At 34.1% G+C, this 24096-nt stretch overlaps 1 protein-coding gene across 1 annotated transcript; it reads left to right on the top strand.

Moving 5' to 3' along the window:
• The first annotated feature begins 6078 nt into the window (after nt 1–6078).
• Nucleotides 6079–7681, top strand: LOC145682790 (utrophin-like). Its single transcript, XM_081754164.1, has 2 exons — nt 6079–6745; nt 7105–7681. Exons 1-2 carry the CDS (start codon nt 6270–6272, stop codon nt 7679–7681), a joined length of 1053 nt encoding a protein of 350 aa, XP_081610290.1. The 5' UTR covers nt 6079–6269.
• The last annotated feature ends 16415 nt before the right edge of the window (nt 7682–24096 follow it).

Below are 24096 nucleotides of genomic sequence, written 5' to 3'. Positions count from 1 at the left end.
TTATTATATCAAAGTAATATTTTTCTATTTATCTTCTCTCCTAATTCGCAAATAGTAAGAATTGAGAAGTATGTACCAAATACATGATACGTTGGTAGTTTCCTTACATCTATACATGCATGCGTGAATAGAATAAATACTATTTATTAACAGTAAAATGATTTTCCGTAGATAAGATTCCAACCCATGAAACAGGAAAAACTACAAACAAATAGGTTGCTCAAAGTGAAGATATTATTCCGGAAGTGACCCATTTTTTATCCTTAAATTAACGGTCATCCGTCTTCTATAATCTTGAACTATGATATATACAGCATTTGTTTATTTTTTTATCAAGCTCTTATGCATGTTATATTTTTACTTCTCATCAATATCCATAATTGGTTATTATACTATGATTAACTGTGGCATATGGAATTTATGCACATTGTACCTAGATTGTGCACAATGCACTGACGTCAATTTTTTGTGCCTATGTTCCCAGAGACCCACATCAGGACAAGAGCACATGTCAAAACAACGCGTGCTATTGATTATAAACAGAAGAATGGAAGAAAAGCCGACACAGGGGATCGCCAAAAGACGACGGACCCCATGGAGGGACCCGAAGAGGACAGATAAAAGGCGAACCACTGAGGGAACCAGCATCCATCTGATCAAATCACCTACGCTGTAGTGAGGTCGCACTGGACTAGAGGTATACCTATCCTTACTCGAGGTTGCAATGGAGGAGGGATCGTTTCGACTACTAAGCCACGTGAATCTGCCTTGAGCTGAGGAGGCTATTCCTCAAGATTCACAAGAGCCGGCAGGTGCCTTGGAGACTGACTTGAGAGAAGTTGCACCGTGCAAACAACTATTTCCTTCAATCTGGATATAACGAGATAGATATTATTTTACTCTTTGTAATCAAAGACGATTTGTATTTAACACATTTTATAATAAGTTGGTGAAATGGATACATCTCGATCCTTTATTGACTCTACCAAATCGTTACATGCTGATAGGCACCGGAGTTTGTACGGGACGCTCTTTTTATTAACTTTATAACAGGCACAAGATCAGGATCAAAATTTATCTAAGTATTACTATCAAAATATAAGTAAAATTTATATAAACTCCCTCCCTCTCTTTTTCTTACTTTCCTTGAGTGCGATTTATGCCGGAAACTAGATCATTATACAAACATACAGATCAGAAGAGAATAACACTAATATGACAGAGGGTGCATCTAATACATTTTTGACGAAGTATGCAGGAAACGTACATGAAGACCCGGACAGATTTTTAAGCTATTCGACCATATGGCAACCATGCAGTCATGGTCACCGACTAAGAAGATAGGAAATTCTACCAATATATTTACAAGACACAGCAATAGATCTCGTGTTACAGCTTAGAAACCAGAATAAATTTAATGGAATGTCCTATGACGATTTAAACTCTAAGTTAGTAGCATTATATAGGCCATCGTATAAAGCAGAACAGGAAATGTTCAAGTTTCAACAGAGAATGGATGAATCCATAGACTCATACTTTTTTACGTAAGCATCGAGCAATAAGGCATTTAATAGCGGAAGCGACTAAAGAATAAAAGATCCATAATTTATCGCTGGGATTGCAAGGGGATGGATTAACCCCTCCTAAGACCATTTTCCACCACGCTCAAATTCCTCCACAAAATTACCTCTCTACCTTGGCCAATAACATGCAGAATTGTCGCTGGTGATGACTGTGCTCACTATGAACAGGCAGACCAAATGGAAACTATCAAAAATTACGAAATTCCTGTAATGAAAGAAGAATCAGGATAATTAGCAGAAAGATGGAAAGCATTGCATTAAAGGACGAAAATAACAGGTCGCATTTAACAATTAAAACCACATCAGGCTCTCAGGATGCGATAATTGATACAGGAAGTTCGGCGTTCCTCTGGCCAGCCGACGTCGTACCTTCTAGGACAAGTCCAATTCCATTTCAGAAATAATAAAAGGAATTTCACTAAATAACATTTGTTTCAACCAAATTGCATTAATAAAATTTAAAATTGGTCAAACGACATTTATTTATTACTTTAGAGTAATTGACAAGTCAATGCCAATAATGATAGAAGTCGACTTTCTCCAACGTTTGCATTCTATCATCGATTTAAACAAGAATACAATCTTCTTCTTTGACCGTCCTCGGAAACCACAGCTTACACTCGAGGGCAATGAAAATACATTTTCAGCTTTTACGACTCAGATAGTATCACAGACATACCACAACAGTTTATACGTGACAAAGCAAACAACTTCACCTCCACGTTCGCATACATTTATTCCAGTAGCAGGAATTAAAAAATAGCTGATAAAGAATATTTGTATGTATCACTGCTTCCTGGAATACGCGAGAAATATAAGTTTAATGCCCTCAATCAGAAGATAGAAGCAAACAAAATGACAATTCTATTATAAATCTCAATGCCAACAGTATGACTATTATGAAAAATACACCAGTTGCTGTTCTCAAGGAAGGGCACGAAAAATCTTTTAATGCTTTACAAGAACCAGATTCTTTCACAAAAAGCATACCAGTTGAAGACAAAAAAGGAAACGGAAGGACGTCTAAATTACAAAAAAAAAAACACTTTTTAATAAAGAGCTGTTTGAAGTTAACGCAATCTGGACGGGAAGCAAAAACAAGTAGCTTTTGTTTAAATATAGAGACGATTTTACGTATGCCTCTGATAGCATCGGATATATTAGGGGATACGATTATAAAATTAGGATTTATAAATATTCCATATTCCAAGACCGTTCCCCACCGATTACATTAGATATTAGAAGTCAGGTAGATAAACAGATTCAAGACCATACCAAGAAAAAAATAATCCAACCTACTGACAATAATGAATTTTCTTCTCGTGCTCCAGAAGCCTAATACGAACGAATTTCGAATAGTTTTCAATCCACATATTTGTTAGTGCCATTTCAATCAACAGATGACGTTCTAAACTCTCTAAAGGGGAAAACTTTCATAACATTTGTCGATATCTCGAATTCCTATTCCAAATCTTGTTGTACCCTAAGAGACGTAAATATATGACTTTGGAGCTCAATCATAATAGGAAATCATACGAATTTTTGAGGTGTATGATTTGCCATTGTACATCGTGTCAAAGTTTCTCCCTTGCTACAATAATGATTTTGTAAGGACTACCAGATTTTATTACAAGTTTTGCCGACAACCTTCTCACTAGTTCGTATAATTTTCCACAGCTCTTGCAGGGTTTAGAATTATTATTTCAGAAGCTTCCGAATCACCATTTCCGGGCATCACCCCAGAAGACACACATTGTCGACCAGAAACTTAACGTATTAGGACACATTGTTAGTGGGGAATCCATTAAAATATCTCCAAAAATTGATAAAAAAATACCAAATTTTAACTGGCCGACTACTAAGCAGATTCTCAAAAGCTTTATTGGCCTATGTTCATACCTTAGAGCACACATCAAAGACTTTACGATAAAAATTGATCCTTTCCAGCAATTAATCATATATAAGTGTAAACTTAAATGGACTGAGAACCACGATGTTCTCTTTCAACAAATGTAACAAGACATTTTAAATGATCCATAACTCTCTCATTTTAACGACTCGCTAGATATCCGCGTCTACGGCGATAGTAGTCAAATGCAAGTAGCACGAATTCTTGCCTTCTATTTCCCAAAAATCGTCACTGAGAAGGTTTTTGCTTATTGTTCTCGAAGATTGATAAAAACCGAAGATAAAGCTAGCATTTGGCAAAAAGAGTTGTATGCTCTCATATACAGATTTTGCAAATTTCGCAATTTATCAAAAGAATATAAGCGTGTTAAACCCAAAGACACATTAGGCGATTATGTTCGTGTAAGTAAATCGAAAGGATTATTTGAGAAAGGGTATACACCTAATTGGTCAATAGAAGTATTTGTTAATAGCGAAGTTATTCCATCTAATCCACCTACGTATAGAATTAAAGATCTAGAAGAAGAGGATGTACAAGGCAGATTTTACGAACCAGAACTATTAAAGACGAAACACAAAGATGAATACTTGGTGGAGAAGGTGTTGAGAAAGAAAGGTAACAAAGTATACGTTAAATGGCTAGGATTTGATGATTCACATAATAGTTGGATAGATAAATGTAATGTTGTAGTGTAAATATAAATATTATCTTTTATGGTTATTATTCCATAAAAGGCTAGTATATTATAATAACAAACTAAGTGGACCGAATTCTGACTACTTTGAAAACTCATCTTACACAGTAACGAAAAACTTTATCCTTCTAATTCTAGAAACTTTATTAAAGCTACTTACGAAATAAAAATTGCAGATAGCGAGGAAAAATAAGTTAAAAGATTATTTTCTAAACAACAAATATGAGTACTGTGGATAGTTCACTTTGTTTAAACGACATTTGCTATGAACAGATTAAAGACAATTATTGGTATGGTATTTTTGGTGATTTCAAATTGATTATTATTAAGAGTACAGGATACTTTAATGCTACAAAACAATGTAATGATGGTGGTAAAGATTTTAAACATTGGTTAGAAAATAAACAATCAAAATAACTAATAAGGTATTATAAAGAGAAAACCAACCGCCGGAATTCCGGCTGTTGCTCCACATATCTAATAAAAGGAGAAGACAAAGAAACAACATCAATTATCTCAGGAACATATGTATATAGAAAAATATTTCTTGCTATTGCTTTATGGATATCACAAGACTTCTATGACAAATGCTATGATATTATCGAAGACTATTTCGTTTCTAGCTTTAAACAGATACAAGAAGATCAAGAAGAGCTGCAAACGAGAGTAGAATAAATATAACAAACAATGGAGAAATTGAAAATTCAAAACGAGGACTTAAAAGAAACTGCAGCACCATATACAGACGACAATTCAAAAGATAATTGCCTAATCATATACAAGAAGAACAAACTTAATGATCCTTTCCCTTATTATGCTATCAGATGCCAAAAGAGAAGCCTATATAAGCCTCTTAATGGAGCAGAAAAAAAATTCGGAATCATGAGATAATATACGGAAAGTTTAGAGATCTTAACAGTATTAAGTTATTTAACCTAATGCAGCAAGAACTAGACATTCGTAAAAGTAAGGATAATGAGTTTTGGACATCCCTATCAGAAGAAGATTTGGTTAAAGAAATTGAGGGTTTATATAATCGGTTAATACCTAATCCTATGTAAAAGCTTTAAATATAACTTAAATATAACCGCCCCCTACGCCTGCAACTAATGTGGATGAACCACCCATCTGCTTCCAAGTAACTGATCGAGTAAACAGGACTGAAGAAATTACTGCATGGCCTACTGCTAGACCAGAAAACGAAGACCATAGCATGAGTTCCATTGAATCTTCAGAGAATGAAGAAACTCCTTCAGCGTTACAAGCAAGGAATGATCCGCCAATTAAGGATGTTATATTTAAGAAAGAAATTAACGTATCTAAAACGTACACAATCATTGGCAATTTTAGTAGTTCTGCAACTGCTATGAAAGTTGAGCATGAACCAATAACAAATGGTCGTGAACCGAGTCATTCGGTAGCAACTCCATCTGTTGAGGATTATGACAGTTTCTATGGAAGTGACAAAGAAACAGGCGATGTTCTAGTGCTCTCTGATTCAGAATCAACACTTGAACAAAACGACAGTTCAAGCTCTAATGATGATGAAACTTTCTGTAACATCACACATCTTGTAGACAAGGCTGCGCTTTCCCCTGGAAAGGAAGTTCGTGTTGTCGAGGTAGAAGAAACAAAGACCAAGATAGCTCATCTGTCGATTCCACCCCCGGAACCAGTTGCTGCAGTTGTGACAATAACTGTCTCGTCAGTAACGACCAATACTAGTTACATTCCAGAAACAGTGGCGAGTGGATGGTGATGGTATTTTGTTTTTATGTCTTCTGATGTGTTTTGTGTGTGTTGTGAAGTGATGAATCTGTGAAGTTTTATTTCTTTTTAGTATTATTTTCTTCTGGTGAAGGTTTCTATCTCAAAGTGATTTTTTTAAATCGGTGCAAAGTTTTTAAGCTCTTGTATTATACGTGCTTTGTGCGCGAGGCTGTGCGGTTTTCCTTTTTATCAGCGGTGAAGAAAAAGCCATGCTGTAAAGCAAAATAATACAATGGTGTTCTAGTACTTTTGAAGGTGGTTTATTTCTTTCTAGAATTGTCACACCAACCTGGCATTTTTTAAAATTTTGAAAATGGAAACTGTGTACCTTGACGAACGGGAAGATGTACAAAAGAAGACCTTCACCAAATGGATTAATTCTCAGTTAGCAAAGAGTGATCATCCGCCAGTGAGAGATTTATTCTTAGATTTACGAGATGGATTAAGGCTCATAACACTTCTAGAAATTCTCACAGGGAAGCAATATAAAAGGGAACGAGGGCGTATGAGAGTACATCACTTAAACAATGTGAATAAAGCACTTCAGATATTAGAGCAAAACAAAGTAAAACTCGTGTACATAAGTAATATCGATATAGTAGATGGTAACCCGAAACTTACACTGGGCCTTGTATGGAGTATAATTTTCCGCTGGCAAGTTCACTATCACTTACGGGACCTAATGGCTCAACTTCAGCAAACCAATCTCGAGAAAGCATTACTAGCTTGGTGCAGGCAAAATACTCAGAACTACCCTGGCGTAGATATAAAGAACTTCACTAGTTCGTGGTAGACGGACTGGCATTTAATGCTTTGATTCACCACTGAAGACCTCAGTTGTTCGACTACACGAATATTGCGAAAAAACATCCGAACGCAAGGTTAGAACATGCATTCCGAATAGCGCAAGAACACTTAGGAATTGAAAGACCTGAAGATCCTGAAGATGTAAATACCTCAGTGCCTGACAAAAAGTCCATTATGATGTATGTAATGTGCCTTTTCCAATCGTTACCACACTCAGGGATAGATGCAGGAAGCTAAGACTACACTCAGGGGTAGATCAGTCTACACTCAGAAACCAGTTCTATATCATCACCATTAGCTGAGGGTGGATCATTGAGTATTTCTGGCTCCCGTCCTGTCAGTAGTGCCACTACCATCTCCGTAGAGCTTGGAGGTTACCAAGTAGCGTTAGAAGAAGTGTTAACGTGGCTTCTAGAAGCAGAAGATAAATTAAGCAGTCTAGGACCAGTAGAAGGAACTTTGGATTACGTGAAGGAACAGTTCCATTCGCACGAGAGTTTTCTACTAGAATTGACTGGTCATCAGGAAGGCGTGGAGGCTGTGTTACAAGAAGGCGCTCGACTGCTGTCGGAAGGAGGCCTTTCTAGAGACGAAGCAGAGCAAGTGCAAATTCAGATGAGATTGTTGAATTCTCGATGGGAAGATCTCAGAATTGTAGCCATGGAAAGGCAATCCAGGATACATGATACATTGATGAGCATGCAACAAGAGCAGCTAGACCAACTAAGGCAGTGGTTAACAGCGGCGGAGAAGCGATACAGATTTGAAGCCGGGAGTAACGGTTCGGAGTGGAAGCTAATTTCGGACTCTTCCTACGAACTGGCGGAAGCCCGCGATATCCCGCCATTAGTCCAGGACCAGATCCATAGCAAGATACCAGGAGACCAGAGAGGGCCAACGCACGCCCGGACGTCATGAAGGTACACCTTCCCTAACCGATAATCCTAACCCTAACCCTGTCTCTCTTCTTTCATAGAATTTCTTCGTTATAAACTCTAATATCCCAATGAACTTTTACTTCAAAGGACAGCCGTCCGAATCCAGTGCCTGTGAACTGAGCTAAATTCCTCACTTTTGTTCTTCCGATGGCTTGTGTGTAGGCGGAGTTTCCTTTCATTTTTCCTCCAGCACACACCCTTTATATTATTCATAAAAGCTTAATATTAATCTACACTAACCTAATTCCAGTCTTCGTCTTCAGAATATCTAGAATAAACCGGATTATAAAAATCAAGTTCTTCTGGTGAATATTCAATATTCTTGTCATCGTCGTTGATGTTGTGGTCGTTGTTACGTATAACCGCTCTACAGAAAGGACAAGTCTAATTATTTCCTAACCAGGTAAGCATACATTTAACACAGAACACATGTTTGCATGTTATTTTACACAATTGAGTTTTTGTTTCTTTGCATATTGGACATTCTTCTGAGTTTTGTATTAAGTGTAAACCTGATGATAGTAATATTTGTTTGTTTCTAAGGGGATTGCTAACATGCTTATTTAATCTTAAAAATTGAACTATATTGATCTTGTTTTTGATCACCATTAGAAAGTTTTCAGAGAACCTCTTATTCCAACAAATATATACTATCTTGCTTAAATCTAAGCCTTTTCTTTCAAACTCGAGAACGAATTTTTCGCTTTTATCATCTAAACAAACTTTTGGCCAATAAACTTTATTTTGGTATTTTCTCACATGTGTTTCATCTAGTTGAGGTGTAATAGTTTGCCAATCGATAAGAGAATTAAATTCGCTCAAGAAGGTTGTTAGTTCTTTTCTTTCAATGTAACACCTTTTAGAAACAATATTCCAACGGAGTTTATCTTTAAAGGTTCTTAGGATCGCAAGTTTGAGCAAATTTGAATAATGGGAGATTATATCCCAATATAAGTATTCTCTGAATTGTGTACAAAACTTACTCGTAGCTTGTTTCTGTGTATACTTTCTCCAGTTATTTTTTTTCACTGAACGCAAGCCAATTAATCTCTTCTTTAAACTCATTAAGAAAATCTTCACTCATTTGTTGAGCATATTCGCACGTGTATTGATCCCAGTGAATATGTCGTCTTGTATGTTCTTTATGTTTTAATACGAATTCTGGTTTTAAATGAGGATAAGATCTTGATCTATACTTTGGTTCACACATTTTGTCCCAGGAAAGTTTATCACCATACTTGTTAATGATGTTTTTGTGTTTAAATAGGTTTTTTCTTTTTGATAATCTAGCCCAATTGATGTATTCTTCATGATTTTCAATTAAATAAAGTGATAGAGTATGGTTTGATGTAACTAAATACCAATTTACCCTGTTTTTGAAAGTATGTAGAAATTCATTGGATAAGCTCTTTATTTCTGAAATTTGTTTCCATTCTTTGGCATTTTCATTATTAAGTACATCTATAACTATATTTTTACAAAGTGGATTTTGAAAGTAGTTTACAATATGTTCAGGATTTAATTTTTTAACCATGTCTTTTATAAGTTCAGTTAGTTGTTGTGATTTTATTGTAGCTGTTTTAGCTTGTTCATTTGGTTGTTGTGAATTTGTGGTAGTTGTTCTTAGAGACTTGTTTCTGTGCTCGTTGATTAAGGTTATTAGTTCTGCTTTCCTAAGCTCTGAATAACCATGTATTCCTTTCTCCCTGCAGTATTGTTTAAGTTCGGGAATAGTTTTCCTCCCGATAGTCTCGTTTTGTATATTAATTAAAAAATAATAATCATTTTTGCTAAATTTCTATATAATAAATATGGAAGCACATTGTGATTTGATACAAAATAAGCTTAGCCTTATTCACCAAGATCTTAAACTCGCAACAGCACTACTAGAAAAACAAATATTATTAAAAGAGCAAGAAATTTATTAAAATAAAAGAGAATGCAGCACTAGAAAGATTTACACCAGAATCAAATTGGGATAGTGACAAAGAACTTGAGTCTTCAAATGATAGGAAGGAGCTAGATTTAAAAAAATAATAATGAAAATGAATTAGTTTTTATTTGCTCAATAATAGCTTTAATGGTTTATTACCATGAAAGCCATGTTCTAATACAATCTGCTAATAAACATCGAGATTTCATAGGTCACATGAATATTAGCTGTTGCATTAGATAACGAAAATGATTAAAATTATTTTTATAGAATAAAAACAATAAAGTAATTAGGAGTAATTTAATTAAACATACAGTAATTGAATTAAAAAACTTGTGTAAAGGAAAGGGAATAAAAGTTATTACCGATTAAGAAAAGCAGAACTGATAGACCCTATTAAACAGCATGAAGATGAACAAAACAGATTAAACTTTAATCAAACATTTCCTTTTCAAGAAGACATTTTTGAAAAACCAAAACCTAAGAGATTAAGTAGGAAGAAAGCTTTAAAACTTTTCTCATTTAAAAGAGATTTTTGGAGAAGTAAAGCCTAAAAGCGTAAATATAAATGTTGAACTAAAAGAAACTTCATTTAAATATAGATTACATACTTTCAAAATAAAAAACACAGGTGGATATAGAGATCCTTCTAAATTCCTATGATCAATTAGCAAACCAGTTAAAAGCATGATAAAAAATGGATTTAAATATTTTAATGCACTTAAGGTAATTATGTCATTCACATGCAGCTTCAAGAAAGATAAGCAGATTCGAGAACATAATTTTAAAACATCAAATGAAATTATTCTCCAATTCACTGATCTAAATGAGAATTAAAAAAAATGCAACTAGAAAAATTAGAGCAGAGATGGAAGAGTTTCAAGGTAAGGGTTCAGCTTGGACTTTGCATTCTGTCGACTATCTTGAGCTAAGAATTAACAAATACGTAGCAATGAATGGATCATCATATATAGATCTTCCAGAAAAAAATAAAAGAAGAAAAGCATGCATTAATATTAAAAACAAAGATAAAAATGCTTCTTATGGTCTGTAGAAAGTGCATTACAACCTGTTATTAAAGACCCACAAGACAATATGAGCAAGAATTAGATAAATATTTTAAAGGTATTCCCTTTCCTGTACAAATTACTGATATACCAAAATTTGAAAATAGAGCTGATATATATATCAGTGTCTTTTCCATAGATGATAATGAAAAATCTATCCACTTAGAAGACCCAAAGAAAGAAAGGAGAATCATTTTCATCTTTTATATTTAAAGAAAAGAGATAAAACACATTACTGTTTGATTAAAGATTTATGGAAGCTTGTTGGAAGTCAAATAACAAAAAATGAACATAAGAGATTTTTATGTGAGGGATGTTTAGCTAAGTATTTTAAATCAGAAGAATTATTAAAACAACATGAAAAATACTGTGGTTTACATTCTGCTGCTAAGATCATTTTACCTAGAGAATGGAATAAAATATTGGAATTTGTAAATGATAAGCGGTTTCTAAGAATACCATTCACAATAATAGCAGACTTAGAATTAATACTAAGAAGAATAAGTTCATGCCAACCTGACCCCGAAAGATCCTGCTCAAATGCTTGTCAACTACATGGACCTAGTGGTTTTACTTACTATGTAAATAGCACTTTGGAATCCTACAAAAGTGAACCAGTAGAATACATAGAAGATAATGTAGCAGATGAGCTTATAAAAAGGTTAACATAAGTTGCAATCAAAATAGCAAAAATATATGATAACTATACACCTATGGCACCATTATCTGAGGAAGAAGAAGAGATATATAAATCAGCTACAATATGTCATATTTGTGAAACAAGTTTTGAAGCTCTGCCACGTTTATTAGTGAAGAAAATAGAAAGCTTAAAGATTAAAATTGAGTATTTAATGAAAAAGATAACAGAAGGAGCTATACACTTGGAAGAAGAACATCATTTTAAAATAGAGGATGAAGAGGATGATAGCATAACAGAGATAAAAGAGCAGAGAAAAAAAGATAAAAGAAGTTCTAGTAGAATATAAAAAGCTTAAAAATAGTAGAGAGTCATGTAAAACAAAAGTGCATGATCATGATCATTTTATAGGTAAATGTAGAGGTGCTGCTCCAAGATTTATTCCTGTATATTTCCACAATCTCTCTAGGTATGATGCGCATTTAATTATTAAAAGTATAGGATTTGGAACTGAGATATAAAATAGCTAACACTGAAGAAAACTACATTACATTCTCAGAAACCATTCGGTATAAGGATGCAAAAGGAAAAGATAGATCTATCAAATTAAGATTATTTCATTCATTCAGATTTTTACTAAAAGGATTAGCAGATTTAACAAAGAATTTAAAGCTAGAACAATTTCGAGAAACATCAAAGTTTTTTTTTTCAAATAAGAATCAGCTTGAATTAGTTCGTACTAAAGGTGATTATCCATATGATCTTGTTGATTCTAAGGAAAAGGATCTTGTTGTTCCATTATCTCCAGACAAAATTACAAACAGATTAACAGGAGAAGAAATGAGTCCTGAACGCCATAAGCATCATGTACGAGTTTGTGAAGAGTTTGATTTAAAAACAAAAAATGAATATACTCATTTTTATAATAAGACAGATGTACTTCAAGTAACAGATATTATTGAAAATTTCAGAGATACAGCTCTTAAAAGATATAAATTGGATCCAGCATGGTATTTTACTGGTCCTGGGTTTTTCTGGCATGCGATGTTAAAGATGACAAAACAAAAATTAGAATTATTGACTGACTATGACAAATTACTATTTATAGAGAAAGGTATAAGAGGTGGAATCTCTCAATGTTCAAACCGATATGCAGTTGATAATAATAAATATTTAGATAACTTTGACAAGAAAAAAAAGCTCTTATATAACTTACATGGATGCAAATAACGAGTATGGTTGGGCGATCAATCATCACATGCCGTATGGAGATTTTCAATGGATATATGTTAATAAGTAGAATAAGAAACGCTTAGCAAAAACAATACTAGAAACAAAAGATGATTCTGAAGATGGTTATATTTTAGAAGTCGACTTAGAATATCCAAAGGAGCTTCATAATAAACATTCAGATTTTCCCTTAGCTCCAGAAAACTACATTAATAACAAAAAGCTCCTAAAGTTATTGACAACTTTATATGATAAAGAACATTATATACTACACTATCAAAACCTTAAATTCTATTTGTCACAAGGAATGAAGCTTAACAAATACATAAGGTAATAACATTTAAACAATCAGCCTGGTTAAAAAAATATATAGATCTAAATACTAATATACGATCACAAGCAAAGAATTAATTTGAGAAGGATTTTTGTAAGTTAGCTAATAATGCTGTTTTTGGTAAAACTATGGAAAATATAAGAAAAGAATAAATGTAAGATTAGTACATAATGAAAATTTGTTAGAGGATTTAGTAGCTAAACCTAGCTTCAAAAATAGAACGATATTCTCTGAGAATTTAGCTGCTATTCATATGTATAAAACTAAAATTGTATTTAACAAACCTATCTATCTAGGGATGGCAGTACTAGATATTTCTAAAGTATGTTTGTATGATTTTTACTTTAATGTTTTGAAAAAGAGATATGGAGACAATGTAAAATTATTAATTACTGACACTGATTCTGTTGTAGCACATATAGAAACAGAAGACTTTTACAAAGATATGAGAGATATGTATGAATATTTAGATACCTCTGATTATAAAGAAAACAATGAATATGGATTGAAATTAGTTAATAAAAAGGTATTAGGAAAATTTGAAGATGAATTAGAAGGTGTTGTAATAGAGAAGTTTGTAGGTCTAAAATCAAAAATGTATGCTATTAAAAGGAAAGGGGTAGATCAGGATGAACCGACTAGAAAAGCAAAGGGTATAAAGAAAAGTGTAGTTATAAAAGGTATATCATTTGAGGATTATGAGAACTGTGTTTTAGAAAAGAAAGAGATATATAAAATACAAAATCATATTCGTAGTAAAAAGCACAATGTATACTCAGTAGAAGAAAACAAATTAGCCTTAAGTGCTTATGACGATAAGATATATATATATATTGAATAATGGTATACATACTCTAGCTTGCGGTCATTATAAGATAGAATTAAAGAAAGAAGATTTTATTCCCAAGTTAAAAGAGTTATATGATCAATGTACTAAGAGTAGACGAGAAAGAGAAACACAACGAATAGAAGAGCTAAATTAGATTTAAGTTCTTTATAGTTAAGTGCTATAAAAGTCTATACGCAAATAACTCTTTAGCCAATTTTCATATGCTAAAAATCTAGTCTCAAAAATATAGTAGAAATTGTGCTAGTCAACTAATGTTAAAAATGCTTAGTAATTACGTTAGTCATCTAGTGGCGATTTGTAGTTAGTGATAATATACCCATTTTCTTTAAATTCTGACATTTTACTTTGTATCCAATCATGAAGTTTTATATGGGATATGGAACAGAAAATTTCATTATAATATGCAGGAATTCCACATACAACACATTTATTATTAACATTTCTTTCATTAGTTAAGTCATAACAAGATGTAATTTCGTTCCATCTAGTAAAATGTGGTGAGAAACCAACACGTATTACATCTTTAAATAAAATAACTAGTGGTGCTGGTAATGTAAAACCTACGGGGCTGTATGCTGAATCTACAAACTCACATTCTGATAATGTAGCTGGTCTTAAGATCATAAATTGTGTGTCTATATCCTCAAAGAAAAGATACATTATTTTTATAAAGTCATGCTCTAACATTTTATTATGTATTTCAACCACTCGTTCTATTGATGAGAGTGAATAATCTAACAACGGTCCAGAATATTTTAAACCATGTTCAATTTCTTTATTCATATTCTCTACTCTATAACACCTTTTACACTAATCAGACCTCTTGTTTCAATTTATAGTGAACTTTTGGAATTGTTTTAATTCTCCACAAATTACACACTTTTTCATGATTTAATAAATATAAAATATCAAAAATAGTTAGTTCATTTTTGTTTGATTTTAAATGCTATAAAAGCCAACTCAATCTCACTTTAACATTATGCTATTCTTCTGTGTTAAATAATATTTGTCAAAAGTACTGGGAGGGGAAATGTATACTTAAACTAATACCTGGAGGGAAAACGATAGTCAAAAAGTATGCGTAAAATAGATTTTCTTAAACATTTGGGCTAATTCGTTGGTTAGCGGTGCGCTAGAACCGGTATATACTCCACTACTCATAAGATCTAAGCTATTTTTAGCTGACTAAAATTTTAATAAACAGAATTTACCTGGGTCAAAATAACCTGCAGATATAATCAGTCGGCTTGATCAAACCCAAGATATTAACAAAGAAGAAAATGACGAAAAAAGGGAGAAGACTACTATGCTTTGAAATCAAATTGCCTTCAAGTTAATACTGTAGAAGGAGGATATAACAAGCTTTTAGACAACACCGCAAGGAAACAGCATAAAGGTAACAATTACAGATATCATTTCTGTTTTAGATGGGAAGGAATCGGACAAAGTCTCTACTGTCAGATCAGCAAAAGTTTTTGTCTTAAAAAACGGTATTTTATATAGAAAACAAAACCACTTTGATTATTGCTTGCTCTACATCTTATGTATACCGAAATCGTTAGCCAATTATTGGTTCATAACCTTTCGCCGCCAGGCAAAAAACCCGAATTTTTTTTCGAAATCGTACAAAACCTCCACCAAGAAATTATATATGCCGTATCTCAAAAATTATCTTGCTCACAAATCCTTGCACGTGCGAGGATTGGCAAGATTAAAGAAAAGACCACAAAAGAACAGCACATGTCAGCACAACACGTGCTATTGATTATAAACCGAATTGCAGAAGAACATCCGGCATGAAAGGCACCGAGGATCGACGAAAGAAGACGTGCCTCACGGAAGGACCCGAAGAGGATAGATAAAAAGCGGACCACCGAGGGACCCTTCATCAGTCGTACAACTGACCAAATCACCTCCACCGCCCTGAGGTCGCACTGGACTAGGGATCCTTTCCATAACCAAGCCTCGCTAAACTGCCTTGAGCTGAGGGGCTATCCTTCAAGACTTACAAGAACCGGCAGGTGACTTGGAGACTAAATTGAGAGAAGAGAAACCGTGCAGACACCTATTTACTTTCATTTGCCTATAACGAGATAGAGACTATTTTAGTCTTTGTAATCAAAGACGTTTTGTATTTACCAAATTTAATAATAAATTGGTGAAGGGGATAAATCTAGATCCATTATTGACTCTACTAAATCATTACAAAATTCTTGAAGACAGTCTGAGGGTTTGTGGAACAATAAGACAAATAAAACATTCTGTGCTCAATACTCTAATTGTTGTCAGTTTATGAAACAGATTACACCATTATTGTTTTATCAATTATACCAAATAACATATTACAAATAAATGGAGTTGAAAAATATTTGGCGATAAATATAAAACTCAAATTATGAAGCACAAAACAATGTTACGCATTACCAATCAGGCATAAAAAGTCTGTTTAACGAAAAGGAAAATGAAAAACACGAAGGGTGTACATGGTGTAAAATATTCACTGCTAGAACGTCAGTACTAGCAAAACAAGCGAAAAATTACATTTTACAAAGCAAATACATATATTAACTTAGTTTTGTCATAACACTGATAACATTGGCAAACGTAGATTTTTCACAGTGATTCTGAATACTGAAATCGAGGGTAGTAAATTTGAAAATGAAATCAGATTTTGTCTACCGGGCTCAGTTTTCTTGTGACTTGCTATCTTCTTCTTATGGAAATCCTTGAAAGTCGGTGAGAACGCTGAATGTGGTTTATTCTGTCATGGTCGAATTTAAGTAACTTGCAGATCTCTTGATTGAAATAAAGTTGAAAGAAAGTTAGAAATTCCAGAAAAGGGCTAGGAATTCCGATGAATGCCTCTGATGATTTGGAACACACACCTGAAAAAAGAGAGCGACGTTTGGCAACACTGCCGATTAGTCATATAGAATCACATCGAATTTGATTGTGATTCTTGCAACCGGTGTACTCACAGAGTGAGAAATGGTTTCATTTTGTCCTAGGTTAGTACACATTGAGTATTGTAGTCATTCAGAAGAAGAAAAGCAAGTACTATCGCAGCAAGTAGTAGACGCGTCCTAAAAATGTGTAAATAATGCAATTCTTTTTGTACGGTAGGCGACCAAGATAAGAAATCCACCCCACCCCCACATACATATATGCTGCTTGACATGTTTTGGACTCCTGACAGGCAGGTACAAGGTTCACGCCGTTTGCCGCTCGTTCCTCTCATGACTTGGCGCTAACGAACGGATCACGCAACACACTCTTTTTTTTGTCTACCAAAATAGTGGAATCACGTCGAGAAAAAAAGAATATTGGCCGTCCAGAAAATGTGATGGTTAGGTATCATGAACCAGATGAGGACCAAGAAGTAGGATCATGAGATACACACATCCAACCCAACATTTGAAATGCTCTGTGAATCAAACTCCCATCACATGTTGACACAAATTATCACGACGGTCTTGTTCGTGAACCTCCTTTCACCTGTTGCAAAGTTGGAATGGATTTTTTTTCGGAATATTTCTCCAAGGAATGTATTTCTGTAGCAAAATCAAATCCGTTACCAAATACCATGTATACAGTATAATGAGAGCGTCGGTGTGTCTGTAAATAGAGTCTGAAAGCAGTTCTTTACACGGGAAAGAATTTTCTTCTGTTTCGATTGCTCACTTAGTTAATCTTAAGGAGACTTATGAGAACTTTAAACTGCTTCTCATTCTTATCTAATATGGTAAATAGAAATTAATTATCAATGGAGATCTAAAGGTAATTGCTATTCTGCTTAACATCCAGCAGGGATACATAAAGTACTTCTGCTTGGTATGGCGATGGAACAGCAGGGTCAGAAAATAAATACGATAGTGGAAAAAGAGTCTGCTAGCATTGAACTGCAACCTGGAAATAAAAGTGTGGCAAACACTCCTTTTGCTGACCCTAAAAATGCACCTTAAATAGGGACTTACCAAAAACTTGGTGAAAGACATGTGCCAAAGATTACTTCAAATTAGGGAATGATGAGAATTTTGTTGACTTGTTGAATAATGTTGGGAAAATGGCATGGCTGTCCTTTGTTAATGATTAAAAGAAATTTTTAGGCAATCATAAGACAGGGGACTATGGCGATATTGTACTTGAAGTAGTACTTGAATATATTGTAATTGAAGGGAAGTTTCTTAATTTTTATATTATTTGATGCTGTTCATTCCTTTTATTCTTTGGGTACTAATGTTGATTTCTTTAAAACTGTATTTAAGAAACTATTATTGCGTGACCACGTCTTTATGGCAAATACATATAATACGTAAGCTGCCATAGGCATGCACGAAAACCACTTTCACATGAAAACTAAGGAAGATGAAAAATTTAGACAGCAATTAGAGTTGGATTCATGGCCAAATTATATAAGCTTCTTTTGCTTCTGTAGCAGAAAGATTATTTATTTACTATTTTGCGAACCGGTGTTATTAATCTAATGTCGTCGCAAAACCTTATACTGATTTAGGACATTGTTATGTTCGGTAACGACAGGCGTTTCCCTTAGTTACCAAAACGGAAGAAGGAGAAGATAACTTCCAAAATTCACCATGATCTTTATCAGTTTCACATAAATATATAATAATTATCCACCATCTATTTGAAATGATAATATGACTTTGCAAGTGGATGGTAACGAGTAGTCATTTGAAAACATATATTTAAATATATATGTTGTTTATCTTTTCACGCAGTACATTAAACTAAACATGAAAACAATATAACATGTTAATTTGAAGCGTCAATCATGTATAAATTTTCCAGTACACATAGTATATATAACTAAATATAATTTCTTGTTTTTAAAGTGTATAAAATTGAAAAAGATATTGTAAATTACTGTCTTCCACTAATGATCACTGCTTTGGCAACATCAATCATTTCTTGATATAGCGTGAGTGGTTTCTTCAGGTTTTTTACATCATGCTACGCTTAGTATTGTCTATACATGTTTTAAGGGTAATTTGAATGGGATAGTCTAAATATGATTAGACCCTAATAATTTCTTAACCGATAAGAATCACTGAAAATTCTGCACACCATGCTAAAGGGATGTAATATCTATATGTGTGTAAATTTTACATTTTATTATAAATGAAACTTAGAATTTATACACGATACACATACATACATTTATACATTTTAGCTCCAGAGTGTATTAATATTGTGTATACGGCATTTTTACTGTTAGCATATTAATTGAAATATTAAATAATATATTTTACTTACTGGGGCACACCGAGTCTGTAACAAATAAGGAAAATTAATTTAACCCGAAGTCTTTCTGGTGTATACTATTTGCTAATAACAAAATATCAGAATTTTGTCATTCACTTAAACCTGTTAACATTTTCATGTAATACTTAAATTACGCGCATCGTTACTTAACAAATTTTAATTTGAAAAGGTAACACGAATCATGAAAAGAATACTATACAGATTATCAATACCCATGTTCCTACTATTACTCCAAATGATTCATTTTTAGCACTTTCTTCAGTCACAATATGTGAATTAGATCAAACCCTTAAATTATACCATCAATCTTAAGAAAAGATTATATTACATTTCCTCTATCTGTTTATAATAGTATGATTACAACTCACATTTATTTATGCGAGAAGAAGAACCATGACAATACTGTTGTGCATACTCAAAATGTTATGCTCATATTACCTGATTTTCATGTTATTTATATAAACGGATAATCCGTACAGAAGGACAGGAGGATAATTTGTACTTCAATTTTTATTTTTATTTTTCTTCAATTCTTATATGTATATTCCCCATCATCCCCAACCCTGCGTTGAATTCACAAAGTGAAATGCTAAAATCCATCCCAACCACGAACCGCATATATGTTGATAGTTTGATCGAAATTGGTTGTTTAGTTCAATAGCTATTAAGTTTTATTTATGTTTTTAATTTCCCCTTCTACCCTCTCCTAAGTTTTGCCGTTAGAGAAAACGACTAGAAACACTAAAAGAACCGAACTGCCTTAAAATATTGAACCAGACAGGTCTGGTGGTTGAATAGATAAGGAGTTGTAAACGTAGTTACTTTCAATTTTATAATATAGATTAGCATGTTGTTTTGTACTGATATAAATAGTTATTTTCTGAGCTTTTGATATCTTAGTTGATCAGGTGACCAGTATTTGAGGTAATTATCCTCAACTACTATTTCCGACGTACCATGTGGATTATAAGAGATGTGTTTTAAAGGATGGGATCAATACCCTACCATGGGGTCATTATAAGTTAGAAGAGTTGTAGTTTTAGATGTAAGATTTTTAGATTGTAAGTTTTTTAGATGTAAGTTTTTATGATTTTAAATGTCATAAAAGCCTATGCGATCTCACTTTAACATTGTAGTTATGGGAATACTTTGCGCCGTGTAACTTTGAATAATTAGTTGGTTCCTTCTGCGCTGGTCAAAAATATGTCCGAAATGTGTTGGCAAGAGTTTTGGCCCAGAAGTAACCATGGTTATCTACTCATCTGTACTCTTTCTCTTATAAAAACAATCTATTTCTTCCTTTTTTCTGAAAATAAAGATGGAAGTATTTTACAAATACTTATGTCTTTTCGGGTGCAGAATAATGCCCGTTCAATACCACATAGATTTATTGGCTTATAGTATTGAATCGCACCCTTTCCAAACAAAAATTTCTGAGTGCGTACCTGAGAAGATTGATAACGAGCTCCGGAAAGAGGTCGCAACCTCCGAAAATATGTCAGGAAGAAACATAGGGCATGTCTGCTGCAGAAATCAGTAAATAACCACAGTTGAACGAGGAAATTAGTGTGGGCACTTTTAATTCATTTATAACCATCTTTTGTTGTTGGTTTTATAGTTCTCATAAAATGTGAATGTGATTTAAAAACAATGCTAGAGTATGAAAGTCGAAAGAAGCATTTAAATAAGAAATAACCTATCTTGTGGATCTTTTAATAAAAAAAAATCAATGGAATAGAAACATAAACGTTACCCATGCACACATGATGTTTGTACATCGCAAAGTTCACTTGACGGGAGCTGTGATTGAACCCCTAGTCCTTACAGAACAGTTGACGTACAATTCATGTTCATTCCTGTTGTTCGTTCGTTTGCTGTGATGAAAAGACCTACAGCTTATTGTGAAATTCATGCTTTCATACCACCATGATCAAATAAGAATCTTTTAATTCTATACGATGCTAATAACGGGTTACAACTAAAAATCTGCACAAAATGTGCGGAGTCATAAAATAAAACCTATTGACACAGTCATTGCTATTCTTTGGTATGTTGATAGTACACACTTTGTCTAATTCACAATATGTTTGCTTTCTTTCTGGTGCGAAGTAACTGGTAGAAAATGTCGTCAAAGGAAGAAGTCCTCCGTGCACGCATTATAAATTTCCACGAAAAACATCACGAATTGGGGAAATCATATTGTGTGATACACATTGCTGATGAAGGTGTGCCAAAAAGAACAATTTATGCGATACTTAAATCCGGAGCAATAGAAAGAAAAGCAGGATGTGGTCGAAAGGCAGCAATTATAACGAATAAAAATAAGCAAAGACCAAAAAAGATGTTTGAAAAGAAAGACAACATTAGTCAGAACGACGGAGCAAAAACATTTAAGTGTTCACAACAATACATATCTAAAACATTAAAATCAATGGGAATCAAGGCATGCATAAAGGAAGAAGTTCCATCTTACACAGAGATGCAAATAAAAACTGTTAAATCAAATTGTCGTTGGATGGTCAGAAATTACAAAGGAAAATCGTTTATTTTGGATGATGAAAGTTACTTTAGCTTTTCTAAATCCCAAATGCTCGGAAATGACATTTATTATTCCTCAGACAAGCAACACACTCCTTCTAATATAAAATATAAAGGCAAGCAGAAATTTTAAATGAAAGTTATGCTTTATTTAGTTGTATCGGACAACGGTGTGTCGCAGCCTTATTTCAAGCCTAGTGTGTTAGCAATCAATGAAGATGTATACGTGAAGCAATGTCTTCAAAAGATCTTAGTTCCCATTATACGAAAATATCATTCTGACAATAATTTTTTTTTCTGGCCTGACAAAGCCAGCTCTCATTATGCGAGAAAGGCTCAGGAGTACCTCATGTCCCAAAACATCCTTTTGTGCCCAAAACCAAAAATCCAACTAAGTTGGCCCAGTGCCGCCCAATCGAAGATTTTTTTGGACAATTGAGTGACAAGGTGTGCAAACATAACTGGAAGGCAAAACTGTTCAGCAGCTTCAAAGAAGAATACGCAAATGTTTAAAAGAAATTGACCCAACTGGCGTCCAAACAGCCTGTGCGTCTATTCCAACACGTTTGCGGACTGTAGCTGATCACTGACCATTTGCAATGTGTCATTAGCATTTTCTTTTCTGCCTATGTACAGGATTTTCACAAAGTCTGGACGGATTTAATTCGCTTATAATTTACATAAAAATGCTCATATTGAAATCAAATAAAGTGCAAACGGTAGCGGAAGGATATTTTTACCTATAATCTGCACCAGCTCATTTCATTCACCACCACACCTCCAATTGGGCGCCATTTACGTCCACACATTCGCCGTGGAGAACGTCGCCATGTTCCAACTGCTTGAGCATGGCGTCACAGAAGTTGAACGGGATGTCCAAATCTTCATCATGCAGATCCTGGACTATCTTGATTTTGTAAACTTTGGCCTTGATCGTCTTCTTGGCTATCTCAAACACGGTTGTCTGGGGATTCCGAGTTCCATGGACCGTCTAGGAATCGACTTCTGTGGGCTGTTGATGATGCTTTCCCTTACCCTGCTCACTGTTGCAGGCGATGTTGGCGGCCTCCCACTTCAAGGCCGGTCCAGGACGCTTCCTGTCTCCAAGAACTTAGCATGCCACTTTTGGATTGCACTCTGAGTCGGTGCCGGCTTTTTGAACTCTTTGGTGAACTTTCGACACACCAGAATTGGTGATTTTAGCTCTGCGTACCACAGAACACATTGCGCTTTCTCTTTCACCGACACCATCTTTGATACGGTAAAAAAATAGTCTTCTCAGAGGAGTTTTTCATTTATTTATTTCTTCAAAAGACACACACCAATACAGTTTACAACTTACTTTTAACAGTCAACATTGAAACAACAATGAAAACAACAATGGATGGAATTTGGTAAGAAACTAATCCTTGCCTTCCCTCTCCCTCTCTCAACGTGTTCAGAGTTGCCGCTTATCTAACAGTGTTGCCAAGTAAAAATTTAATCCTTCCGCTACCGTTTGCACTTTATTTGATTTCATTATGAGCATTTTTATGAATATTATAAACAAATTAAATCCGTCCAGACTTTATGAAAAACCCTGTATATACTGTAAACAAACGTTAGAACATAGTTTCCCTTTGTCGTCTGGTTGCTCTTATCTTACCTCACATTTTGTGCAGATTTTTAGTTGTAACCCGTTATTAGTATACATATTATTCGTAAATAACTAGACACTTGAACAAAATAACTTTCAGTACAGGAAACAAAACTCGGTGGGTGGAGACTCCTGTGAATTATAGTGATAACTTTAACATCTTTTCGAGAACAAAACTCTTGGGTATTATTGTTTTGTACATAGGAAAGGTCAGTGTTTCTTTTGCTCACGATTACGTGAGCTTGAGAATGACACGTTTCGCCCCCCCCCCTTTCATTGCTTGTCTTCAACACAGCATAACAATAAATTCGAAACTATGCACTGCAGAGTATCGCAGTGAGAACATCCATAATAAATAACAATTTCCTGTAACAACTTTAAGCACGATGTGCTGTCAGTGCGAACGGTACGGGGTTTGATTCCCTGTGGTGGCACTTGGTCGAAAATGTAACACTCTTTTTAGGCCAGTCACCTTGAATGAGGGTTTTCTGGGTCTTTCTCATACACACCATGCAATACTTTTCACAAAATTAAGATTTCCTGATCGAAGTGATTCTACTTAAGGAACGTCTAAGACGAATTTTCGCTTCTTTTACTTTTATTAAAGTGTAAAAATTTCAAACAAATGTACAAGATTAAATCCAAACCTAATAGCTCTCTCTCTCTCTCTCTCTCTCTCTCTTCAATTAGATTTCTATAGGTGACATCATTTTTATTTGATATCATGATGTACCAATAGAAGTGTACTAAGTGATTTACCACTGAGTCTCCATATATAAAAGTTAATGGAGATATCCCTTGTGAATAAGCGGTTAGCGCAAGTTCCTTTAGCTTGAGAGATCCAGGGTTCCATTTCGTCTGAGAACTTCTGTGATTTGAATTCAACG

The sequence above is a fragment of the Thermobia domestica genome, chromosome 4, assembly GCF_964235325.1.
Source record: "Thermobia domestica chromosome 4, izTheDome1.hap1.1, whole genome shotgun sequence".
NCBI lineage: Eukaryota > Metazoa > Arthropoda > Insecta > Zygentoma > Lepismatidae > Thermobia > Thermobia domestica.
This window is presented reverse-complemented; position numbering and strand designations above follow the sequence as displayed.